The sequence below is a fragment of the Meriones unguiculatus genome, chromosome 16 (genome assembly GCF_030254825.1).
Source record: "Meriones unguiculatus strain TT.TT164.6M chromosome 16, Bangor_MerUng_6.1, whole genome shotgun sequence".
In the NCBI taxonomy this organism is placed as follows: Eukaryota; Metazoa; Chordata; class Mammalia; order Rodentia; family Muridae; genus Meriones; species Meriones unguiculatus.
In genome coordinates this window covers 58,904,858-58,922,654 of record NC_083363.1, presented here as the reverse complement: position 1 = coordinate 58,922,654, position 17,797 = coordinate 58,904,858, and the positions used below count along the sequence as shown (strand labels likewise).

Genomic DNA, 17,797 nt, shown 5'->3' with positions numbered 1-17,797 from the left:
GCTAAGACCAACAAAGACACGCTGTTTCCAGTTGGCTACTGACCGCACTCTAGCTGGGCCCGGCAGCCCAGAGCACAGAGTGACAGCAGAGGATGCAGCGCCTCTGAGCTCACACTCCCCGCAGAAGCACCAAGGGTTGTGGGCTAGGCGCAAGAGTGAGGGGCCGGGGCACGCAGAGGAAGGCTTCATCTCTGACCGACCATTTTATACGAACCCACCACCCTGCACTGGATGAGCTAGAGGTCAGTAACCAAATCAGCCTGGTCACATTGTTCTTCTCCCGGGGAATGTCCCCTAGGAGAGGCAAGGACAAGCCAGAGAAGGAGCCCTGTCATTCTCTCTACCCTAGAGAAAGCAGACGAGGAGCCCCCTTTTATGTATTTGGGGGTACTCAGGATCCCAGAGTCAAAGCCTTGGTGAGTTCTAAATGTTTGAAGAACTTCTAGGGTGGTGAGCTCGGACATCCACAGGGCTTGCTAGACATGAAGATCCTGACCCTCTTCAGACACAGGAAATCACAATTCTGGGGGCTGTGGACAAGGAGGTGCATCTCCAACTAGCTCTGTCAGGCAGAACGGTGGGTGAAAATGTGTATTTCCAGCTTGCCTTTGGGGTCAATAAAAGCCAAGTCCAGGCCTCAATATCACTAACAATTTCCTCTCAAAAAACCCATACATTAAAAAAAAAAAAAAAAAGTCTGGCTATGGTGAACAATTTCAGTGTGCTATGGGATGCAGAGGGCTCTCCAGTTATCGTCCTGGGCGATAACGGTTCTACGTGTGAAAGCCTAGTTCTTGTTGTCTCTGGGCATTAGCTGACTAGGAGGATAGTATCTCCAGCCTTCAAGACTCCAAGACATCAGAACAGCAGAACCAGATTGACATATGATAAAGAAAAGGACACACAGACAGCGGAGACTGCACACAGCGACACAGGGGATAAGGGGCTAGACTGTGGGAGTGCCACCCTCTCTCAGGCCCTCTCGAGTCCGTCTCGGCCTACCTGCTGATGGTCTGGGCACTCAGATCTTTGAGGAAGGCTACAGTTTTTTCTCCTCTGGCGTTGAAGGACACCGTACAGACTGGATATGGGATCTCCGGAGCCCTCAGGGAAAGAAGTTCCTGGGATATCTCAGGAATATCCCCCACCACAAAGTAGTAAATGGCTTGGATCTGCAAGACAGAGGCACCAAAGGCAATGGCTTATCGCCCCTGTGCCCCTGCCCCTCCGCCCCGAGGCACAGAGTCGTGCTGGTCTCAGTTCTTGGTGCTGTACAAAGAAGAACACAGTTGGCAGATTTGGAAAGTCGCTGCCTCCGGGCCCACAGGTTCATAGACGGGAGAGGAAGGGTTGTGTTCAAGTCAAGAAACAAAGGAAGTTTCGGCCCAGCCAGCCACTGCGGGCAGGGAGAGAGCGTCTATCATCCACTTCCAGCGGGGGTGGGGGGCAGAATTCTTACCACATCACACATTATACACACACACACAAACACATCCTACATACTACACACATACACCTCCGCCATCACACAGAGACACACACAACCACACCACACCAACACACGGTGCACATACACCTTTTATGTTCTCTTACATTCACTGTACAAAATGCTAGACTTCTTGACTCCGTTCCCGTACGTCTGCCTGGTGAATCTGGTGACCTAGACTCTGTTACCCTCTCTTATCCACCCTTCTCATCCCTCGTCCTCTTCCCATTGGGGACTGAATGGTAAAGGGTCCCCCACGGGCTGTTTTTTTTTTTTTTTTTTTTTTTTTAGCATTCAGGTTACCAGCAGGTGAAACAGTTTTGAAAAGTTCTAGAACCATTAAGATGTAGAGCCTTGCTGTGGGAAGAAGGTCACTAGAAACAGGCTTTGTGGTCCCAGAGTTCAGTCCACCCCCTGCCTGCTCTCCGTTCCTTGGCTGCCATAGAGAGCATCCACACTCCTCCACCATGCCTTCCCCGAAGTGATGGACTGGCTCTGTAGACCAGGCTGGCCTCGAACCCACAGAGATCTGCCTGCCTCTGCCACCTGAGTGCTGGGATTAAAGGCGAGTGCCACCACACGTGTCCCTTCTTAAACTGTGATCCAATATAAAGCCCTCTGAGCATTGTGTCCCAGCGATGAGAAGAGTAATGGGCACCTCTTCCACGTCCACCTGCCCCAGTCTGAACATCTATGAGAGAAAACGTGCAAGGATGCTCTTCATGAAACTCACCTACTGCCTTTATCTTAAGCTAGGGATTCTGGGAGATGCCTACTTCACCAGAAGTGTGTTCTTGCTGTCATGCAGGGATGTGGAAAGCCCCCAAAGGAGGCCAAGGAGACGTCCTCACTGGCATCGCCCTTGCTCTTCTCAGGCTTTCGCCTCTCCTGGCATGAACGCATCCTGTGAATCCAGGCAAGTGACCTATCTTTGGTTTCTTCACGTGTCAAAAATGAGATAAAGCGAGCCAGGAATATACGCCATCTGAACCTGTCCCTCAAGATCGCCTTAACTGATCACTTCCACAGAGAACTGTGTATGGGCCTCAGCAAATGTGCTGTGTGGGTGAGAAATGGGCGTCACCATCTCCTCAGGGTCTGTAGAGTTTTCACTGCTGTGATGAAACACCATGACCAAAAAGTAAGCTGGAGAGGAAAGGGTTTATTAGGACAGGAACTTGAAAAGGGCAGGAACCTGGAGGCAGGAGCTGATGCAGGGGCCATGGAGGGGGCTGCTCACTGGCTTGCTCAGCCTGCCTTCTTACAGAACCCAGGACCATCAGCCCAGGGGTGGCCCCACCCACAGTGGGCTGGGCCCTCCCCCATGCATCACTAATCAAGAAAATGCCCTACAGCTGGATCTTACAGAGGCATTTTCTCAACCAAGGCTTCCTCCTTTCAGATACCTCTAGCTAGTGTCAAGTTGACACAGGACTTGTCAACACAGAGCCCGTGACTTGCTTCTGCTTTAATCTCAGCTCCTTATGAGCTGAAGCTAGTCGAGAAATGTCTCCCCCTTAACTTTAAACCTGGGGGGCGGGGGTTGAGTCATGATGAGGGGCCTATGCCCGAAGCAGAAAGAACATACTTGCTGTCCAAGGCAGCAGCAGAAAAGGGGGTAGGTAGAAAGGGCCCCGGCTGGGAGTTACATGGCCACAGTGAGAACCCAGACAGGACAACTTCAGCTGCCACCTCCTCTAAGGGGCACAGACAAGCCCCACCCCCTCCCATACTTCTTCCTTGACAGTCCATCAACACTAGCTCCCAGAAGGGAAGCCTGATGAATGTTGTAAATCTCTTCCCACCAGCCACCCAGGAGGCAGAAAAAAAAAAAAAATCCAAGAAACAGCATTCCGTAGTGTTAAGTTGACTGAGCTTTTTTTTTTTTTTTTTTTTTTTCTGACAAATACATTCCAGGCCGTCCCTCTTCCTGGTGTTACATAGGCTTTTTGCCAGGTGTACAAACCAGGCTCCTGATTTCTTGCACCGTTGCTCACAAACATTTCCCAGTTACATCTGTGCCCAAATTTAACATAGGAGTATCTTCTTGCAGGCATCTAGAAGGACACACGGCCCAAACCTGCCATACACACACACACTGACTTTACTCTCATAAGACACAGAGTGTGCCATTTTCTAAAGCACAGGACACATGTGTTTGCTAGAATTTCCCCTGAGATCACCCACAGGTAGAGGCTATTGGTGAAGGGCTTCTGTGGTCTGTATATGCTCTAGATTTGCTCGAGGCCACAGACTGAATGTGGTGGCCAGTCCCTGAGGGCACCTTGCTTGGTTCTTCTCCTAAAGGACCCTCCCCCCGCCCCCCCCCACCAGGCGCTCACTGAGTTGTTTGTATTTTCTAAGGTAGGAAAGAACCCAGGTGAAATAAAGGAAGAAAGCCAGGTCATCTGGAGATTGGACTCTTAACAGATGGATAGAGTCAGCAGTGATCAACAGTCAAGTCCACAAAGAAGAACATGCTTCTGTGCTCCACGCACACACACACACACACACATACACACACACACACACACAGCCAAAGCCTGGGAAACATTCCATTTTGGATGCTTATTAAGATCCAGACACTTGGAATTTTGCGGATGTCAAAACAGACTTAAAGAGCCAAAGAACAAAGTGGTTTGTAGTTGGTCTTCTTTAATGGAAAACACGTGTTCAGCTGGCTTTTCGAGAAAAGAACAAATGTGTTACCGATTTCAAGCCATCACCTTAATGCTGATAAACGTGGGCTGGTGGCCAATGGTGGTGTGCTGGCGTACACACACACACACACACACCCTTATTTTGTAAAGAAAGGACTCCCGGATGCAGCTCCATAAAGAGACTAAAGCCTATGGAGACTCCCGTCTTGCAGGACAGAGGAAGCAAGTATTCAGCATCCATGTTTCGAAGCAAGCAGACCTTCTCCTCTAGAGGAGCTGAGGCTCGCTAAGGAATCTCTCCCACTGAATCACTCTCTTATGCAGTCCCATCACCAGAGTCACTCAGAGATGAGTTCCCTGTGGCTGAAGGAGACCTCGGACTCAGAGCTGGTCACGTGACAGCCACAGTATGAGTGGAGACGAACGCACGCATGCTCTGTCTGTAATGGCGCTGCCCACAGCGGGCTGGTCCCCTATCAACTAAGACAACCCCCCCACAGACACGCCCAGGAGCCCGACGCCGTGTAGACAGTTCCTCATTGAGACTCTCTTCTCAGGCGGCTCCATGTTGTGTCAAGTTGACAATTAAAGCTGACATCACTCAAGGTTCATAGGCTTGGCTACACCTAACCTATCCGTCTACGAAGAGAAGGAACTGGGAAAGAGTCAGACCATGGGTGCTGGGGAAAACCTAGTTCCTTGCTCTCAGAGTTCTTTGAGGAGTGTCCCAACCTCTCTCTCTCTCTCTCTGTTTCCTACAGACGGGGATTCAGTTCTCTAATCAGCAGAAAGGCGATGTGTTACAGATGTACAGCCTGGCCATACTCCTGTGCATTTTCTTCAAACTAACTACATATGGTTTTACCCTGAGGCCCTACTAGCCCCACAGAGAAGCGTGTGGAGGCTCACGTGTGTAAGGGGGGGGTCCCCATTTTGGTTGCTGCAACTCTGCCATCACCAAAGCCCTCCCTGAGGCCTGGAACCTTCTCCTAGACCAGTGGGCTCGGGACTGAACAGGACTGTGCTTTTCGGACTGTGCTGGTTAGTTTTGGCAACTGTCCCGGTGGAGGATCAGCTGGGAAGAACCGCTCAGTGAAGGACTGACCAGATCAGGGGGCTGGGGATGGGGGCAGTTATCTGTGGAAGATTGTGCTGGCTGCACTGACCGATACAGGAAGACCTTGATGAAAGGCAGGGGTACACTCCCCAGCTTTGGGTCCTAGACCGTGTAAACGAGAAGATGAGCTGAGAGTCAAAGCAGATGCACTTGCACTTTCTCTCTCTCTCTCTCTGTCTGCCCTTGAGGGCAAGTTCAGTCTGACCAGCTCCCTCAAGCTCTTCCTGCTGTGAGATCCCTACTCTGATGGTAGTAACAGTAACACAGAACCAGGAGCGAAAATTAACCGTTTCTCCCCCAAATTGCTTTTGACTGGGGTATGTTATCACAGCGACTGGACAAGAGGAGACTAAGGAAGGTACCCTCAGTGACAGTGCTAGAGTTTCCATGGGAAGCAACGAGAAGGAGGTCCAGATTAGCAGTGTGAAGACGCAAGCGTGTGGACAGCTAAGCCTGAAGCCACCTTGGTGACCTGGGGCAGCCATGGATACACACTTACAGTTTTGTCTTTCCCAGCCTCCAGCAGGGCATCCAGACCGCTACACTCTCTCACATACACTGGCATAAAAATCATTTTCTCAACCCAGCTGATGGCAGCAGCTATGGAGTATTTAGTCACGGCCACGGAACGCTTCTGCCATTTTACTGGCTCTTCAGAAACCCTGAAAGGAATCACATGCAGCCGTCACCATGTGGAACGCCCCCTCGGCACTGCCAGCCTTTAGTGGCTACCAAAAGTCACCTCCATGAGCAAAGCCGGGTGCACGCCTGTAACCCCAGCACTCGGGGAGGCAGAGACAGGTGGATTTCTGTGAGCTCAAGGACAGCCTGGTCTACAAAGTGAGTCCAGGGCAGCCAAGGCTTCACAGGAGATACCCTGTCTCAAAAGAAAAGAAAAGAAAAGAAAAGAAAAGAAAAGGAAAAGAAAAGAAAAGAAAAGAAAAGAAAAGAAAAGAAAAGAAAAGAAGAAGGAAAGAAAGAAAGAAAGAAAGAAAGAAAGAAAGAAAGAAAGAAAGAAAGAAAGAAAGAAAGAGTGTTGCCGTAAAAATGTGTGTGCTACTGGTGCTTTGGAAATACTTAGCAAGGAGGGGCTGAGGAGAGGCCAGCTAGTAAAACGCCTGCTGTGCAAAAAAGAGGGCTCAGGTGGGGATCTTTGGTGCCCACATAAAAAGGCGTGTCATCAGCATTCCCTGCAGTCCTCAAATGGGGAGGCGGCCTCGAATGGGGAGGCAAAGACAGGAGGATCCCTTGGGCCTGCTGGCCATCCAGCCTAGCCAATCAGAGAGCTCCAGGTTCCACGAGAGACCGTCTCAAACGGGGGGGAAAGAAAGTAGAGAGTGGTGAGGAAGACACCCCCATGCACGCACACATGCGCACACACGGGATCGTGCCCACGTCCACACACAGATACTAGGAGAAAGCGCTTCATAAACAGGCAAGGCGCATGAAACTATCTTCCACCCGTATCAGATCTGTAATAACTGACAGTGTTATGGTTTACAAACTGGTAGCAACTTGTTTTAAACTGTGTTCTTGGTGGCATTGCTTTCATTGTCCTTGCAGAATCCTGCCAGCTATCCTTTCCTGATCAAAAAATGGTGCTGTTTTCAGTTCGGCAGAACGTGTGTTTTCAAAGCCTGAGGACATTTGTTTAAACCATTCACTTTAGAGATGACTGAAGGGTGCCCTCACCTTAAAAAAGAGGAGCCATTTGAATTTAGTGCGTCTACCAGGTCAGCGAAATTGGCTTGGCTGTTGCCAACGCTCCATCGCCACAGGGAGGGCTGGCTAGTACTCGTGCCCCCATGGTGGGACTTCTCTGGGTAGAGAGATCTGAGTGAGTGGCAGATCTGCTGTAGTAAACAGTTCAAGAAAGCAAGGGCCCTGGGCACCTCAAAACTCAATCCCTTCCGGTCAAAGGTCACGTCTGAGCCAGACCACCACCCACAAAGACATCCCCTCTTCAGATAAAAGTGCATTTTTCAATTGAGAAAAACTTGGTGAGGGACTCGTCCCTCCAACCACTTCTCCAGCTGCTTCTTGTCAAAGAGGTGCAGCCACTGTCGCGGCTGAGAAATTAGCACCAAAACCCACATTCCTGTGGCTCTAAGAATCCATAAATAATCAACCATAAAACTGTAAACTACGTGAAATTCTAGAAAGCCAACCACCTGTTGTTCTGATTAAAGGGGTTTAAATTCTAGGAGAGGTCAATGTGTGTCAGTCTGGAAAAAAAAAAAGGCAGCAAAAGTTGTGGTCTTTAATCTTGTTATCCAATATACAATGAGATGCACACCTTCAATGCAAACACACACACACACACACACACACACACACACAGATACTGTGAATATGTAATTCATAGTCTCCTATTTTGACCTGTCAGTGGATTGAAGAAGAGGAAGTCTCTAAATCTCCCTTCACGGGAAATCTAAAGTACCCTGAAAGAAGCAGATAAAAGCTCCCTGGGATGAATAATAAATTCATCATGGGTTTCTGCTGAAATGGTATAATCTATGGAATTGCGATAACCCTCCTCCTTTGCCATCATCAGGCATGGCCGTGTTAGCCCTGCGAGTCGGATGAAGCCGCACAGACCAATGTTGCCCCTGGAAACTCACCATATGATATTGAACTGGGAGATGAGAGCCACCTGCTCCTGCAGGACCATTGTCAGGGCCTCCTGGCACAGGTTAAGCTCTTCCTTCAGAACGCCGCTGAGATCCAGCACAATGGTGATGCTCTCTTCCAAGATGACACCAAAAATCTGCCGGCTCCCGCTGGTGAGCCAGTCCAAGCGATCTTTGTAGCTCTCCACAGCATCGGTTAGATAATCCACTAACCGGCAGATGACGTCTGACTTTGCTGTCAGCTGGATGGGAATAAGAGCGAAGAAATTAGAGACAATGAGACGGTAGCAGAATGGGCAGTTGGCAAAGACACCGCTGGAGCCTGCATTGAAAAGGAGTCTGCGCAGCTGGAGAGGTGGCTCGGCGGCTGAGAGAACTGTCTGCTCTTCCAGAGGCTCTGAGCTCAATCCCCGGTGACCTCACAGTGGCTCACAGCCATCTATAATGCAGCCTGATGCCCTCTTCTGGTGTGCAGGTGTACATGCAGATAGAGCACTCATATACATAAAATACATAAATCTTTAAAAAAACGAAAAAAAAATGTCATTAAGAATTTGTTAAAAGGAAAGGATCTTGTAGGTGACCTTCAAAGCCCACAGGACCAGGAAAGAGACTTCAGCCTCTGAGAAAGATAGTGTGACCTCTTCAAACACTCAAAAAAATAAATAAATAAAAAAGTTTCCAGGTTATATCTTATACTATACAGAATACCGGGGGCACCTTTAAGAAAATGAGAAAAGAGAGAAAACCAGCCAAGCCATATTTTTTAAAATCTCACTGAAAATTTTTCCTGGGTAAGACTACACTGCAGACATCTCCAGTTCCTTGCAAGGACAGCAGCTCTGTGTTAACTCTCCCTCACCATCAGAGCCATTTTTGCTCTGCCCTCTCTCTCCTGCACCAACCTGGGTCACCCAGGTACTGATAGATGCTGTAATGATACCTTTGGGGATGCCCCCCCCCCGAAAGCTAACAGAGACTTGCAGGCAACTTCTTGCCATCCTTCAGGCACACCTGGCACAATATACAAGGCCTTTTGGGGTGCAAAGAGATAGGCAACATGCAAGGAGAACAGAAGAGTTGACTCCTGTACTAAGAGAGACCGAGGTTTAAAGGATCTGGTAAACTCCCCCATCTGCAACCCCATCTACACAGCTCTTGAGCTTATTCCTCAAGGGACAGCCGGTTACTCGGCCGCATCTTGGTGCTGGGGATTGAAGCCGGGACTTTGCTCGTGCTCAACAAGTGCTCTTCCACTGAGCCACGCCCCCCGGCCAGAAATCGCGGCTTCTGTTAGGACCTAACCAGGTTCCGGTACCCTCGGTATGAAACTGTTGTGCAGCTGTCTCCTCCAAAGCTGGGGCGGTAGGGGGTTTAGGAGTGGAGCGGCAGGGATTTAGGGCGGGAGTGGAGCTGCATCCATGCAGCTTTGCTCGGCACCCATGCTTGGTACAATGGGCTTTTCTTCTCCATGGTGGAGTTGCCATTGAGTCCCTCATGCCCCTGTGAGTAACCCCTATAAACTTCCTGGACTTGGACGGAACCCTTTCTTTGGTCCATCACGGGTGCCCTATCTGGGGTTAAAGAGATACTTAAATGTTCCCATCCCCCTAGGAAGAGTCACAGCACAGAAAGATGGCAGGGGATGTGGCAGTGGATTTATGTGCGCAAAGGCATCTTTTCTACGACTCTATGGTGGTTTCAGTGTGGAGCAGTTAAAAACAGCTCCAGTGCATCCGACTCCGCCGTGCAATTGTACATGATTAAATACAGTCACCCCTCCCCACCGACGGGGTCAACATTTTCAGATTCAACGAACCGAGGGTGGAAAATATTTAAAAATGAGCTGCATGCATACTGAGTCTGGACGGGCTCTTTTATTGTTAGTATTCCCTATACAAGACAATGTAAGGAGTATTCACACAACACCTGTATTGTATTGGGTATCATACATCATCTAGAGATGGCTTAAAGTATAGAGAAGGATTGAGCAGGTTTTGTAAATACCATGCTATGCCACAGCAGAACTTCGCATGCTGGATGTGGGTGTCTGGTGAGAACTGTGATGGACGTTAGCCATCTACTGAACTACAATCTGGAATCAGCTAAAACCCAAGCAACTTGGCATTCCTGTGAGGGGTTTTCTTGACTGGAACTTTTGAGATGGGAAGACCCACCCTAAATTTGGGCCACACCTTCTGGCAGCAGCCCGCAAGGAAAGACAGGGAGAAGGAAGCTTTTTTCTTTTTGCCTGCTTGCCCTCGCCCTCGAATCTCCTCTCTGGTATTGGAACCTACTTCTTCAGGAGTCCAGTGCAGACCGCAGAGCACTCCTAGGATTCCCCTGGGACTCCGTGAGACATCGAGTACAGCCTCATGGACTGAACAACCGTGGGTTCTTGGCCTTCCCCTCCTGAGGTAGTCATTGTTGGACTGGCTGGAGCACAGTCTGTGAGTCACTGTAAGAAATCCCCGTTTAATAGACACATTCCTTCTTCTAGTCCTATTCCTATAGACAGCCTTGACTCTCACGGGATCCTGGAAGGGCCCTGTGGATTCTAAGTGATGACATTAGAAAACAGCAGTCCTGGTAGTACCTGGAAGTACCTTGACATAAGTAAACATACATTTCTGGACGGGATGAAGCATATGTCTCATGAAGACCGTGAACTCCAGTTGCAGGTCCTAGTCTGACCTGTGTGAACTCTCTGACTGTAGGGCTCTACTGCCAATGCTGCCCCAAGTCCAACATGGCTCCTGCAGGTCAGAGCAGCTTCTGTTCCCCTTTTGGGTAACTTCAGGGGTTACTGTCCTAGTGCCCGTTTTTCACCCTCGTTTTCAAAATAAGACAAAGTGTTAGCATGCAAGTGTTTTTCTTCTGAAGGAGGGCTTTCCACACTCATGTCTGTCAGGCTGTGGGCCTCCTTCTTAGCTGCTCAACCATGACTTCATCATTCTACCATGGCCCAAAGAACACCTGACACTGGAGTCCCATAGCACCTGGGACCTTTGCTGTTGTTGTTTTGTTTGGGGGTAGGGGGAGCCTTGTGGTTTGGTTTGGTTTGGTTTGGTTTGGTTTTCAAGACAGGGTTTCTCTGTGTAGCCCTGGCTGTTCTAGGACTCCCTCTGTAGACCAGGCTGGCCTCAAACTCACAGAGGCCTGTCTCTGCCTCCTGAGTGCGGGGATTATAGGCGTGTGCCAGCACCACTTAGCCCCTTGGATCTTGCTGAGATGGAAGCCTCTCTCCGTGGAGCCGCTGAGGAACTTGACTTACATTGTATACCCGGCCGTCTTCTGCTGTGTAGAACTGTGGGAACAGGCCGTCAGCATACCGAGAAGCCACAAGCCTCTTCAGGGAAGTCACATAATCTGTATATAAAACAACCAAACGGTCTATCAGGAAGCTTCTCTTGTTTACTGTCAAACACCTTTCTCAATAACTTGTAATGTTTTGTATTCTGTCCCAAGTCATAAAGTCTTTCCAGAACCTATGACAAACATGAGTGCTTACGACATGCAGAATCTTAAAAATTGCAAATCAGTGGGGAGAAAAAATGGGGTTCATTTTCCTGTTCTTTTATCCAGAACAATTAAGGCAAAATTCAAAATAAAATCACAACGTGAAAACTGCGCTTACTGCCTGAAATTTTACTGAAGGTCTGGACTTAATTTACAGCACTTGAAAAAAAATTACCAGGCATGGTAACTCATTCTTATAATTCCAAGAGCTGGGAGGTGGGAGGAGGAAGGTGAGGTGTTCAAAGCCAGCCTGGGTTAAATACATAGGAGATGGCCTCAATGACCCAAAACTTGGGGCCACACACTTGCATACATGTAAGCACGCTGAACACACGGGAATGTGTACACCACAAATGCACCCCACACCACACACACAGAGTAAGAATTTCAGAAGGAGATGTTGCTTCTCCAGTTAGCCAAAAGAATAATAATAAATAAATGTAAAATTTCAGCTTAGGTACCACCTGCTGCTCATTTCGATTCCTGACTGAGTGAAATGAAGTGAGCAAGTCATCGGCCCAGAAGACCCAACCATGACGTCAGAACCTCAAGATCTGGCTGATACCCGAGGGGGTGGGGTGGGGGTCTGCGGAAGGCTCAGCAGCTGGATGAAACGCACACTGAGTTCTGCATCATAGGACTACTGGACTATTTGCCCAGCTGTGCAAACACCTAAGCACATGTAGCACCCTCTGTGCGTCAGGAGTGATGGAAGTATCACAACCCATTATTTTGTATAATTATTATATGCCAGTAATATAGTTTTTTTAAGATAAAAAGGAGAAATGAGCCACGTTCCCTTGCTGAATCTAAATATTCTTTTAAAAGATAAGAATAACCAAAATTAAAGACTTGGTATATGGGTGCAGGAGCAAAACAAAGAATGAACGAGCTTGAAGACAGAGCAATATTCAGCTTCAGCGATAGATATAAAAACAGTATGATGAATATGAACAGGGCGGGCCTTCAGTTTGACCTCCAGCCTGGGAAAGAAGAAAGACATAAGAAGTAATATTTTTTAAAAGGTTATAGCATTCTGCCTGCATTTGTGCCTGCACACCAGAAGAGGACACCAGATCTCACTATAGATGGTTGTGAGCCACCATGTGGTTGCTGGGAATTGAACTCAGGACCTCTGGAAGAGCAGCCAGCGTTTCTAACCTCTGAGCAATCTCTCCAGCCCCAGCAGTAGCATTTTTTAAATGGTGGGCAGCTGAGGTCAGCTCAGTGGTAGGCCATTGGCATAGGCTGCAGGAACCCTAGGCTTGATACAGGAACACAGCTAAGAGGCAAATCCACGAACAAAAATCACTGAATATATGGACAACAGTAGCGATGCTCTTGACCTGAACAGTACAAATATTCTTGAACAGCTGTGGGACACTAATTCTTTTTGTATGAGGGACGTTCACCAAGATAGATGGTGAGACACAGGGCAAGGGTCAGCACATTTCCAAAGTCTTAAAGTTCACGGGTGATATTCTCTGGCCTCGACAGCATTAAGCTAGAAAACCAACCCAAACAAGACATCTTTAAAAGCCCTGAGAGGTCTGGAAAGTAAATAACACTTGTTTGTTGATAACAATAACAATATTGTTATTGTTGAAAAACAAATGTTTCTAAGAGAAGAGCCACATACAAGGTATTTTTTAACTCAATAAATGGTGGGAACACTGCTAAGGATGGTGAGTTCAAGGCCAGCTGAGCCACAGAGCAAGTTCCAGGTTAGCCCGGGCTCTCTGGCAAGACCTTTTCAAGAAAGTGAAAACAAGACAAAACAAAACAAAAACAAAGATTTATAAAGATGAATGAGAATTATTGTGCATATCAGAAATAAAAGATGATGCCAATGTGGAGTCGTCAAGCAGCAGGAGGCCATGATAGAACACCGACAGCGATGGTTTCCTAATACATTGGGAAATCATAGGCACACTCCCCACCCATTAGTGTGTAATGGCACCCAGCCACATGGGCTCCTGAGGGGGAATGTACAAAAGGCAGAGGGCGAGCAAAGCCTGGGGGTTCCGGATCAGCCCTATAGCAGCTGCCAGATCTAGACGCCAAATAACTACCACAAGATCCTGACCAGACGGTGAGGGCTTCCGATTCAAAACTCCGCCTTGCTGGCTGCTGAACAAACATTTGTTCTGTAGATGATTCAGAACCACCAAGCCGTGAGAACTGTCCTTAGGGCATGCCTGCCCTGCCATGCTGGAGAAGGTACTTCCTGCCTCCCATACTGCCACTGGCCCCACCCTGCAGGAACTGCAGCATCCCAGAAGTAAAAGTGAAAATACTCTTACACATCGTCACACTGCCTGGGGCTGGTGAGTGGGGGTCACCGAGAGATCAGAACTAACCCTCTAGCCGCTGCATCAGGACCAGTGAGGTTGCCCATCAGGAGGCCAGGAGTGTGGCCAACCCCCTGACAACCTGAGTTGGAGCCTAGAACCCACTAGGGAAAAGGAGAAAGCTAATTCCCACAAGTTGCCCTTTGACTTCCAGACATTCACATTTTACGACTCTTAGTTGGTTGGTTGGTTTGGCTGGCTGGCTGGCTGGCTGGCTGGCTGGTTGGTTGGTTTTTCAGGACAGGGTTTCTCTGTTTAGCAGAGCCCTGGGCTGTCCTGGACTCACTTTATAGACCAGGCTGGTCTTAAACTCACGAAGACCCACCTGCCTCTGCCTTTAATCCCAGCACTTGGGAAGCAGAGACAGGTGAGCCTCTGTGAGTTCAAGGCCAGCCTGATTTACATAGCGAGTTCCAGGCCAGCCAGGGCTTCCTACTGAGACCCTGTCTCAAAAGAAAAAACTGGCAGTGAGGGCCTGTTATCCCTGGACCCACATGCCAAAGGAGAGAACTGATCCCCACAGGTTTCTTCTGACTGCCTCGTGCCCCCTCCCCCCAGCTAAATAAAAAAATATAATAAAAATATTTTTGGTTTGGAGGCTTTTTGGGATTTTTGTTTTGTTTTCTTTGAGACAGGGCCTCACTATGTAACTCATGCTGGCCTGGAACTCTCTATGTAGACCAGGCTGGGCTTGAATTCAGAGAGATCTTCCTGCCTCTGCCTCCCGAGCACAGGAATTAAAGACATGCACCACCTAGGAGAGTGATCTAGGAAAACATTATATGCAAGTCTTATCCTCAGACACATTTACACACACAAACACACCACCAACACCACCCAGGAGAAAAAGCCAGGCATGTCTGCATACACCTAAAACCCCAGTGCTGAGGGTGGGAGAGAGGAGACTGAAATATTGCTAGACATCGATGGTTGCCAGCCTAGCCATTAAATCTGTGAGCACCAGGCTCAGTGAGAAACATACAGAAATAGAGATCCAAACCTGATATCCTCCTCTGGCTTTCACGCACATGTGCACGCGCACACACACATAAATGAAGAAGCACTGGGTAATTACAGTTGTATCTCTGTATGATGCTTGTATACTGGGGCGGCACATGCGTAATCATCTTCCCCCCCCCCCAAGCAAGCATGTGCAGAGGCCGGTGGTTTCTGGGGCTGGGGGAGGCTCCCTGCGGGTGGCCATCTGTGTGCTGTGTACCTTCACTCTGCGGGAATCCAATCTGTGCTAGGATCTGCTTCAGGGTCAGCTTATTCTTGCTCTTGAGCCCGTACAGTTGCAGCCATCTCTCAGATGAAATGAGACTCTGCTCAGCCATGCCTGTCCTGCTCTTGTTCGGCCTCTCTTGTCTCTACTGCTGTTGCTCCGAGGTGACGCAGGAAGGCAATCCTGATTTCTTCATCTGTAAGTCAGGGGACCGCCTGCAAGGAAAATTGTCAAGCTCATGGCTCCTGAAACACAGCCAGGTGGGGATCTCACATCAGCACCATGACTGACTGACTCACCGTAGCCTACAGTAGACTGGAGACTGGTGAAGCAGAATTTCATCTTCCCATTAAAATTACAGTATGGATGCAGGCTGCTGAGTGGGGTCCATTAGTTACAGATCTAGATATGTGTGCTGTGAAACATCGAAAAATATCAAGCCCTGCTGGGTTACAGTGGAAGATGTGCAATTTGGTCTTTTCTAGAGCGTTTCAGGTTTTGCATTATTCGAACATTTCTAAAATGGGATTTCCTTTCATAATTGGAAAAATACAGGAGTCTTCCGCTTTTGGAAAGCAAACACTGTCTCCCAGAAGCGGCACTGCATGTCCACATGCTAAGCATATTCACACAGAATGTTTTGAACCCAGCAGGGATAAAGAAGGCAAAACCCCGAGGTGGACCTGGCTGGGAGGTGTCGTCAGCTCGGCTGCGCCGGAACTCGAGGATCTACCTTCCAAATGCTCTGTTTTCTGTGGCTTCACTCTAAGATTGGACTTCATCATTGTGGCTGGTGGAACCAGCTGTCCTGGGATTGAGTAGACTCAAAGCAATACGGGGCATATTGAACTCATCTCAGCTGGCCTCCAGATAGCCGGCGTGCACAGGACGGAGGGACTGATTAAACTGTTCACAATCTCGGCCTGCTGGCCGCAGCGGGGCAGGGCCTGGGACCGGGAGCAGGCGTGGCCTCCTAAGTGCGCCAACTGCATCACCAACCGGGTGGCAGCGAGGAGGCTCCAATCACCGTGTGTCCAGCGTTTGGTGTCGAAGTTCTTTCCTTGGACCTCAAAGCCTTCGCAGTGATAAGTGGGCTCCCCTTTCCAACTTCTAAGACTTGATTTCTAGGGACTGCGGAGTGGCTCCGCAGTTAGGAGTGATCGCTACACAACAGGAGAATGGGAGTTCAGATCCTGACGCCCTTGTGACAAGCCCAGGGTGGCCCCCCGCACGCACACACACATGCTCACAGACATACACACAAACACACGCACACACACACACACAATTCTCTAACTTTGTTACAATGCACATCCCAGGCCCTTTGGGGCTCCAATGGCCTTTTTCTAAAGTTAATTTAAAAAAAAAATTTTTTTTTGACTGGCTCTCTCAGATCTGAGAGGCTGTGTGAGTCACACACATGCACACATGCTCACAGATGCACACATGTGAAAATAAACATTTTAAAATAGATAAATAAAAAATAGAAATGAAAACGAAGCTCAGTTCTTCAAAGTCAGGGATGTTTTGAGAAAAGAAGTTGGAAACATGGCTAGCCCTTACTGCCATGACAACATAGTATGTACAATAGTATAATACCATATAATCTGCATTCTTATAAGACCTGACGAGGTAGAGAGATGGCTCGGTGGTTAAGAAAATACTCTGCTCTTCCCAAGGACCTGAGTTCGGTTCCCAGCACCCACACAGGAAGGCTCACAACTGCCTTTAACTTCAGCTCTAGGGGAATCTGATGCCCTCTTCTGGGCTCGAAGAGCACTGCCTTCATATGTGTGAGCCCACACTCCACACACCTGTCTATATGTAATTTAGGATTTTATTTAAAGTTAAAAAAATGAATCCAAAACAACCTTGCAAGATAGCTATGATTCTTACTCTCATTTTACTGACGGTGAAATCAAGACGGGGAGCACTAGCAGCCTGGCTAACAATCTTACAGCTGGAAGGAGGGCTAAGGACCTGGCCCAGGCCCTTCGGCTCTGGAGTCTGCATTCTGTGACTTCTGTTATGGTAGGGACAGAGCCCTGTGGCAACTTCCGTTTGTCAAGCAGCCTTCCGGCTGAGCCCTCAGTGTCCCACAAACTGCTCGTAGACACAGCAGCTACACAGTGTTAACACCGGCGTGTAGCTAAGGACTCGGAGGCCTGGAAACTTTAAAGAGCCTTCTCACAGGTTCTGTGGTAGCCCGTGAGCAACAGGAGCGGGGTCCTAAGCCATTTCCTAGCCACTCTGTTACCACTAGAGCAGAGTGTATTCTACAAAGACTCCCTGGTCCAGGCAGAGAGCGCTAGCCTTGATTCCCACGCCACAGGTCCAGCAGCCATGCCGTTAAAGATAACGATGCCGTGTTGAGGCTTCTGTGAGTCTGGATCACTTCCAAAGTAAAAAGCAAACAAAATCCTACTCTAGGAACTGACTCCGCCCCTCCGGAATAACACACCCCCATGACACCCCTACCAGAGGCTGCTGCCAAGGACAGGTGCGCCAAAGTTTGCATTGTGTGTGTGTGTGTGTGTGTGTGTGAGCACTTGATATTTTGAAAAGAGCTCATGTAAAAATAAAGCACCTAAAAGCTGTTATCCTGCTAACTGTTTTGTTTCATGGAACACTTTTACTCCGAGCCACTTTGTGTGTGTGTGTGTGTGTGTGTGTGTGTGTGTGTGTGTGTGTATGTGTATGGGTGTGTGTGTGTGTGAGGCCAAGGCTGGTGTCTTCATACATCACTCTCCACCGTACTGTTTGAGACACTCTTCCTAGGCCTGGAGCTCACCGGTTGGCCACACTGGCT

The 17,797-nt window shown here is 48.7% G+C and overlaps 1 protein-coding gene across 1 annotated transcript in view; it reads right to left on the bottom strand.

Annotated features, from left to right (window-relative positions):
* The window catches only part of Vwa3b (von Willebrand factor A domain containing 3B), a 152,799-nt gene that overhangs the window by 131,751 nt on the left and 3,251 nt on the right, over positions 1–17,797 (bottom strand). Inside the window, exons 2-6 of the mRNA XM_060369869.1 lie at positions 14,983–15,203; positions 11,168–11,262; positions 7,885–8,135; positions 5,763–5,925; positions 1,003–1,172 (exon numbers count right to left, since the gene is read on the bottom strand). Coding sequence (XP_060225852.1) covers positions 1,003–1,172; positions 5,763–5,925; positions 7,885–8,135; positions 11,168–11,262; positions 14,983–15,100 — 797 coding nt within the window. The 5' untranslated portion in view covers positions 15,101–15,203. The remainder of the gene's footprint in view (positions 1–1,002; positions 1,173–5,762; positions 5,926–7,884; positions 8,136–11,167; positions 11,263–14,982; positions 15,204–17,797) is intronic.